The sequence below is a fragment of the Pseudoliparis swirei genome, chromosome 13 (genome assembly GCF_029220125.1).
Source record: "Pseudoliparis swirei isolate HS2019 ecotype Mariana Trench chromosome 13, NWPU_hadal_v1, whole genome shotgun sequence".
NCBI lineage: Eukaryota > Metazoa > Chordata > Actinopteri > Perciformes > Liparidae > Pseudoliparis > Pseudoliparis swirei.
In genome coordinates this window covers 19,666,653-19,674,518 of record NC_079400.1, presented here as the reverse complement: position 1 = coordinate 19,674,518, position 7,866 = coordinate 19,666,653, and the positions used below count along the sequence as shown (strand labels likewise).

The 7,866-nt window shown below is 49.9% G+C and overlaps 3 protein-coding genes across 4 annotated transcripts; 2 read left to right on the top strand and 1 right to left on the bottom strand.

Moving 5' to 3' along the window:
* The first annotated feature begins 207 nt into the window (after positions 1 to 207).
* LOC130204117 (cytochrome c oxidase assembly protein COX19) lies at positions 208 to 1,460 on the top strand. Its single transcript, XM_056430646.1, has 3 exons — positions 208 to 400; positions 878 to 989; positions 1,081 to 1,460. The coding sequence occupies exons 1-3, from the start codon at positions 319 to 321 to the stop codon at positions 1,172 to 1,174; spliced, it is 288 nt and encodes a 95-aa protein (XP_056286621.1). The 5' UTR covers positions 208 to 318; the 3' UTR covers positions 1,175 to 1,460.
* A 495-nt stretch (positions 1,461 to 1,955) lies between these two features.
* LOC130204116 (RNA-binding protein with serine-rich domain 1-like) lies at positions 1,956 to 5,265 on the bottom strand. 2 transcript variants are annotated; one of them, XM_056430643.1, is made up of 7 exons: positions 5,248 to 5,265; positions 4,008 to 4,154; positions 3,743 to 3,886; positions 3,515 to 3,617; positions 3,160 to 3,313; positions 2,587 to 2,728; positions 1,956 to 2,480 (listed from the first exon to the last, which is right to left on the bottom strand). In XM_056430643.1, coding segments are annotated over exons 1-7 (792 nt in total). In that variant the 5' UTR covers positions 5,250 to 5,265; the 3' UTR covers positions 1,956 to 2,380. The 2 variants fall into 2 exon arrangements, with proteins under 2 accessions (XP_056286618.1, XP_056286619.1); XM_056430644.1 differs by having other exon boundaries at positions 3,743 to 3,883.
* A 417-nt stretch (positions 5,266 to 5,682) lies between these two features.
* Positions 5,683 to 7,424, top strand: LOC130204113 (solute carrier family 2, facilitated glucose transporter member 11-like). The gene has a single exon (XM_056430640.1). The coding sequence runs from the start codon at positions 5,761 to 5,763 to the stop codon at positions 7,384 to 7,386; it is 1,626 nt and encodes a 541-aa protein (XP_056286615.1). The 5' UTR covers positions 5,683 to 5,760; the 3' UTR covers positions 7,387 to 7,424.
* Positions 7,425 to 7,866: the final 442 nt, after the last annotated feature.

The following is a 7,866-nucleotide window of genomic DNA, read 5'->3' as shown; positions in this document are numbered from 1 at the left end:
TTTGTTAAGAATGACTAGTTTATAAATAACCCAAAAAATGAAACCGTATTTAGTCTATATTGTGTTAATAACCTCGCGTTCATAGTAATGTGTGGTTGTGATGTGCAGGATTAGGATCTAGTCGAAAACCTGATCGATCGCCGATGCGATTAGATCGACTGTTGATGTCTGAATCATGACGTCATATCGAAGCGACAAACAGGGTCACCCAACTGTGTTGCTGCGGACTTCGTATTTTGAGTACTTTATTAAAAGACTCGCAGCCTTTTCATTATTAGTATTATTTTATTAGAAAAACACAACAACAATAACAACATCATGTCCACCGCCATGACTTTCGGGGCGAAGAGTTTTAAACCTCGGGCTCCCGATAAAGGCTCGTTCCCTCTGGACCACTTCGGTAAGCGACACTTCCTCTAATATACGGCGTTCTATAGAATATAATATATACTTCCTCATGCTCTTTAATATACATTATCTATCTTATATGTATGTATATATATATATACAATTTATTTATATTGTTTAATAAAAATATATATATATAAATAAAAAATAAATAAAATATGTACGTATTTATTTGTACTTATATATATCTATATATTTGAAAAATAAATATTTATATATATATTTAATTTAATATATATATACTACATTGAATACAAGTTATATACAGAGAAAAAAGCTTACAAAATTCAAATATAAAAACATAAATACTGAATATAAAGAGAAAAAAAGTGACACTAAGGCACCAACTCCTGATTGTGTGACTTATGGCCCTTTACGAAAACAACACTTGTTTAAAATAAGAAAAGTGTATTTAAAAATAAATAATAACACTGCACGATACTTATTCACAATGTGTCTGTTGCCCCAGGAGAGTGTAAGGCCTTCAAGGAGACGTTCATGAAGTGCCTGAGGGACAACCACTTCGACAACTCGCTGTGCCGACTGCAGTCCAAAGACTACCTGCAGTGCCGCATGGACAAGTGAGAAGCCTCCTCGCCTCCTCATCTCCTCGCCTCCTCACGACAAACACGCTGATGTCATCGTTATCTTGTGTTGTTTTTATTGTTCCAGTCAGCTGATGGCCAAGGAGCCTCTGGCCAAACTGGGCTACAAGGACCTGTTGGATCCTCCTCCCAGCCCGGCAGACGGAGACCCTAAACCCTAAACTGCTGCTCCACCACAATGTTTTGGGGGAGAAAGAAATGGAAGCTGCGAACTCAACGTACCAAAAGCTTTGGGAAAGCCCCAAAAAAAGCTCATTCAGGGCAAAAGACTGCCGAGTCGGCGTGAAGCCGAGACTTTGAGATCGTGGGCTTACAAGAGGACTTGTATATATGATATATGTGGAGATGTCAATAAATATTTTGTATTTGTGCGACGGTGCCGTCAGACTAACGTGTTGATGGGGACACGAGGGGTCTCACTTATCTATTAAAGACACGATGAAATGGTGACGTTTATTTCGTTGCGTAAATCCTACAAAATGTCCCAGTGTGAGAAATATATAAGTGTTATCCAATTAGTTTATTTTTTTATATTCAAATCCACATTTTAAAATGAAAGATATCCGGATGTTGACGTGGATAAAAACTTGACTGGTCCAATAAACTCTACAGCGACTTGAGACCACATGTGGAAACCTTCCCGGAAGGTGTGAATGTGGACAGCGTTTCATTGGTCGGGAATGTATTAGGACACATTTAAATTGAGCCTTGGAAGATTTAAAAAGTGATTCCATTTCATCGGGAGCACGACCGAGAGGTTGATGGACGGCTGGGAAATAAGATTCAATATGAAATACATCAAAAAGGTACGTTGAATAAATTAAAACGGCAAAAGTTTTGCAAGAATACTTCAGAGAACCATGAAAACAGCTGAACACTCACAATCCTAAAGAGAGAGAGAGTGAATGATGGTGTGATGTTTAGAGTCACTGACGAGATAAAAGGAGTTCAAAACATGAACTTTATTGTCACTCCACAAGCCAGCTGGACAAAAGAAGATTTATGAGGAAACTAAAAACACAAATGTCTAAATCACAATGTCACACGTTAAAAATGAGGTGGAAAAAAAAATAAGAAGGGGACTCCTGACGAGCTCCAGTGATAACATAAAACCCTCCGACCTCGAACTGACCGCCGAAAACCCACGGAGCAGACAGCTGGCGCTAACTGGTATTACACGCGTGTAGCTGCTATGTAATCGATGAGGAGTCACGCTGTGAGAGGAAGAGGAGGGCTATGGGGTGGTTTTAAAAACACAGCACTGAGCCAAACCCAAATTAGGACCAGTAGCACCATTACAAATCTGTACTTTAGCAATAGAACGGAGGGGGAGGTGTGTGTGTGTGTGTGTGTGTGTTCCTCTGTCACTAGCGGGAGGAGTTTGAGCTGGAGCGGGAGCGATGGCGGCGGCGTCCGGGCGAGCGAGACCTGCGACGGACCGGAGAGCGACGCCGTGGAGAGCGAGACCTCGGAAGAGAGAGACACAACAACAGATATATATTTAACATCTATCACCGTCTGAAACTACGACACAGACAGCGAGATGTGCTCTGCATCACTTCCTGCCGCTCACCTCCTCCTCATGCGAGGCGGCGTGCGGCGCCACATTGGCGGCGGCGGCGGCATCCGGCGGGGGGGCGACAGCCGGCGGGGGGGCGGGCGCACGGTGGGGGTCAGCACGGCCGTGACGGTGATCTCCTGGCCGTCGATCTGACCTGGAAGAATAAGGGTTGGCATGTTTTTAAATTATCTCCACGATGCTTGAGCCGATCATCCGTTAAACGCTCCTCCAGCCAGGGCTGACACATCGTGACCGGTGGATCTCCAGGACTTTTCAATTACTTTTCACCGAATGTCCATCACAAACTGAAATCTCGGTATAAACATAAACAATTTAGAACATGTTGAGTACGCCGGCTTACATTTTGAGCGTCTTTCTTTAAAAAACATATTAATTATTTCAAACTCGGCGTAAATGAACATGTGATTATAACAAATTTCCAGGACTTTTCCAAAACTTTTATGATTTAAAGTTTTTTCCATGACTTTTCCAGGCCTGGAAATGACCATTTTAAAATTCCATGACTTTTCCAGGTTTTCCATGACCGTACGGACCCTGTCCATCCCTCCTCCCCTCCCTCCATACCTCCGTCCATGTGTTTCAGGGCCTTCTCCGCCTCGTCGGAGGTCTCAAACTCCACGTAGGCGTAGCCCTTGGAGAGCAGCGGGTGGACGCGGTTCATGGGCAAGTCGATCATCTTGATCTTGCCGTAAGTGGAGAAGATCTCCTGGATGTGCTCCTTCATGAAGACAACAAAGAGGGCGATTTTGAGACACAATTCCATGAACAAATATAATATAATAACCAGAATCCAATATGCCAACACTAGATGTGTATTTCAGGGGTTTGTTGTTGATGCACACGTGTGTTTTACATCATAAAAGGCCTGTATGGATTATGCAACACCTTTAAAGAGGCATCGGTGTTGAATATATTTCACCTTGATAACATTCCTGGTGAGCCGGCCCAGGTAGACCTTGGTGGGTTTGGGCGTGGGGCTCCGACGCCGACGGTCCCTGTCGTCCTTCTTCGCCGATTTTGACCTACAGGGACGTTTATATTTCAGTTGTCATCGTCGTCATGATTTAAACGACGGTGCGTGAGACTCATGCAGTCGTCGGGTATCGAGAAAACTATAAAACAATGTTAAAACGGATTCACGACTCACTTAGAGCGGGAGCGGCGTCTGTTGTTGTGGCGCTGGCGGCTGGGGCTCGGCGAGGAGGACGAGGAGGAGGAAGAAGAGCGGGAGGAGCCGGAGTGGCTGGAGGCGGAGGAGCTGGAGGAGCCGGAGCTGCTGCTGGAGCTGCTGCTGCACAAGGGAGGCGTCAGGCCCGGGAAGGCCGGGAGAACACTCTGGAACTTATATCAACTTTCACCCGACCGAACATGAACTATGGAGAGGTGTCATTCGAGGGGGCGTGGCCTCTGACCTGCTGCTGCCGCTGGACGCGCTGCGCCGCGTGCGGTTCTTGTCTCGGCTCCGGTCTTTGTCGGCTCCGTCTTTGGCGGCGCCCGACTTCTCCTTCACGCGCTGCTTGCTCTTGTCGTCCTCCTTCCTCTTGGTTGGGGATGGCGCCCTGCAGGCGGAGCAGGAAGCACACGGAGGACGGTTTGACAATGTGCACGCAACGTTTTTAAAAAGTCAGTAAATTAATACGTCATCCAAAACAGGGTTTAATCTCAGATGTCAGTACACAGTAATCAGGGTTCTTACACATTTTGACCAATGGATTTCCAGGACTTTAAACCAAATTTCCATGACCAAACACTTTGTGAAATCTCGGTTGTATCCCTGAGCTACTGTTGCTATGGACAACGAACTTTTCAACCACTCGCAGGGCAAAAAAAAGAAAGAAATTGCCTGCTTATAACTTAAGCTTCTTTCTTTTAAAAACATATATATTTTTTCAAACTCCGCGTAAATAAAAATGTGAATATAACACATTTCCATGACTTTTCCAAAACGTTTGTGATTTCATGTTCTTCAAGGACTTTTCCAGGCCTGGAAATAACCAGATTAAAATTCCATGACTTTTCCAGGTGTTCCATGCCCGTAAGAACCCCGAGTCACACCGCGAGGGTCGTATCTGCACTTTCAACACATTTGGGGATTTAATTTCTGAATGTTTAAATTCTTGCAAAAATAAAAATAAAAACTAGATGTTAGAAAACGTTGCATGAGACATTTAAGTCCTTTGAGTACTGGTTACATTTGGGAAATTCAATTTCTGAATGTTTACGTTCGTGCAAAAAAAAAAAAAAAAATATCAGAAGACGTTGCACGAGACATTTAAGGCTTGTACTTATGGTTAAAACAACTAAATAAAGACAAACATATGAATTGCCGCTAATCCATAAGCATTATATTGAACAGAAGACACAGAAACGGAGTATCTGAATTAGACTACGCAGTGAATCGTCTTTCTTGTGGTTCGTTACTTGACAATCGAACCTTCCGTTATCATCGGCGAGCTAGCCGTGTTAGCATTAGCTCGTGAGCTAATATCGGCTTTTTTAAATCACGCCGATATTTAAACGCTCGTGGACAAAAAGTACATATGTATTTTACTGAACGCGACTACGACGTTATTGCGTTGCTATATTAACATATCGGCCGTGCATGCACATTTTACAAAGAAGCAGATTGAAGTGGCTGCGGGTTTTACTCACATATTTTAGCCTGCCCGCCACTTGCTGTAGTAACAGTCGCGTAGAGATGACGCAAGAAGCTAAAGGTCGACGTAAACCAATCAAAAGACCGCAGGCATGCGATGTCGTGAACATTAATATGCCCCGAACGCGGGCTGACAGGGTAATACTGACTATCTCGGCGATTTACATGGAATTGTTACGTCCACTTAACGGTTAATAACAACGATGAACGCGGTGAAACCGCAATAATAAAAGGACCCGTCCGGCGGTTTCATTGGCTTCGTGCTTGACTGTTGCTATGGGGCGGTTGGCAGATTATTGCCTGACCAGGAATACGAGGCGTAAAAATGCACATATCGATAGAGAGCCGTGAGCCCCCTTCCTCTTTCCTCCTGTCGTCTCACCGCGTGTCAGCAAACCCCTTAGCTAGAGAGTAACCACGATGTCATCCGCAATGCCGGATGTCATTATTAAACAAGACAGTTATCCATTGCTCTCATTAAAGCTGTGATGAGATAACTGTCTTCTTTAATGGCGGAGGGCGTGGAGGAAAGGGCACCTGCGCTCGCGTCTCCTCCGATGGACCCGGGCGAGCCGGAGGGGACCGGCAAACCATCCGGAGTTAGCAGGACCCTCGCGTTGACGGTGTGCGCCGCCGCCATCGGGGGCACCTTCCAGTACGGCTACAACATCTCCATCATCAACGCCCCCAGCGGCTACATCCAGCGCTTCATCAACGAGACCCACGAGGAGCGCTGGGGCGTCGGCCTGGCGGGCCCCCAGGTGACCCTGGTGTGGACCCTCATCATCTCGGCCTTCTCGCTGGGCGGTCTGACCGGCGCCCTGCTGGCGGGGCCCCTGTCGGTGCGCTTCGGCAGGAAGAACTCGCTGCTCCTGAACAACTCGTTCGTGTTCGCGGGCGCCGCGCTGGCGCTGGCGTGCCGGGCGGCGCGGTCCCCCGAGATGCTCCTCCTCGCCCGCTTCCTGGCGGGCGTGAACTCGGGCGTCGGCATGAACGTCCAGCCCATGTACTTCGTCGAGAGCGCCCCCACGCACCTGCGGGGCGCCGTGGCGTTCTCCTCCGCCGTGTTCACCGCCCTCGGCATCCTCCTGGGCCAGGTGGCGGGCCTCACCGGGCTCCTGGGCGCCGAGCCCCTCTGGCCGTACCTGCTGGCCAGCAACGCGGTGCCGGGGCTCGTCCAGCTGCTCGCCCTGCCCTGGTTCCCCGAGAGCCCCCGGTACCTCCTCATCGACCGCGGGGACGAGGAGGCGTGCGTCCGGGCGCTCCGGCGGCTCCGGGGCGGCGAGGCGCCGGCCTCGGAGATGGAGGAGATGCTGCGGGAGCGGGAGCGGCGGACGGCGGCGGCGGCGCCCGCCAAGACGCCCTGGTCTCTGTTCAGGGACCCCGCCACGCGGCCCCAGCTCCGGACGGTCATGGCGGCCAGCGGCGCCATGATGCTCTGCGGCAACGACTCCATCTACCTCTACGCCTACTCCATCTTTCTGGCCGCGGGGATCCCTCCGGAGAACATCCAGTACGTCACCCTCGGCACGGGCGCGTCGGAGCTGACGGCGTCCGTCCTGAGCAACCTGCTGATCGAGCGCGTGGGCCGCCGGGCGCTCCTCGTGGGCGGGTACTGCCTCATGTCCGTCTGGGCCGCGGTCTTCACCGCGGCCCTCGTCCTCCAGAGCCGCGGCGTGGCGTACATGGCCTACCTCAGCATGGCGTGCGTGTTCGCCTACATCCTGAGCTTCGGGCTGGGCCCGGCGGGCGTCACAGGCATCCTGCCGGCGGAGATCTTCGACCAGGCGGCGCAGCCGGCGGCGTACGCGGCGGCCGGCTCCTGCATGTGGGTCGGCCTGCTCCTGGTGGGGATGCTGTTCCCCTACATCGTCCGGGGCCTCGGCAGCTTCTGCTTCCTGCCGTTCCTCGCCGTGTGCGTGGCGTCCGCCGCGTACCAGGGGCTCACGCTGCCGGAGACGAAGGGCAAGACGCTGGCGGAGATCACCGCGGAGTTCCACGAGAGGAACGGGAAGAAGGGGAGGCCGGACCGGCCCGCCAGGGACCACCACGAGCTGGGTCAGGCCCGCTCCGTCACACCCCTTGACCCCGACCTTGACCCCGTTCATAAGAATGGGGTCTTGCATGAGAAATGAAACCCTCCACCGCCTCTATATGCATCGGACCGTTGGGTTCCTCCTTCTATCTCTCTCTCTATCTAACTCTCTCTCTCTCTATCTCACTCTCTCTCACTCTCCCTCTCTCTCACTCTGTCTCTCTCACTCTATCCCTCTCTCTCACTCTATCACTCTATCTCTCACTCTCTCTCTATATCCCTCTCTCTCTCTCTATCCCTCTCACTCTATCCCTCTCTCACTCTATCACTCTATCTCTATCCCTCTCTCTCACTCTCACTCTCTCTCTCTCTCTATCCCTCTCTCTCACTCTATCACTCTCTCTATCTCACTCTCACTCTATCTCTCTCTCTCTCTTGACACATTATCTCTCCCTCTCTCTCCCCCTCTCTCTCTCCCTCTCTCTCTCTGAATGATGACCTCATCGAGGGCAACGTACCGATTTTTAAACGTCTCCTCAGCGTCCCTTCTCGCGATCCCTCGACATCATCATTTATATTT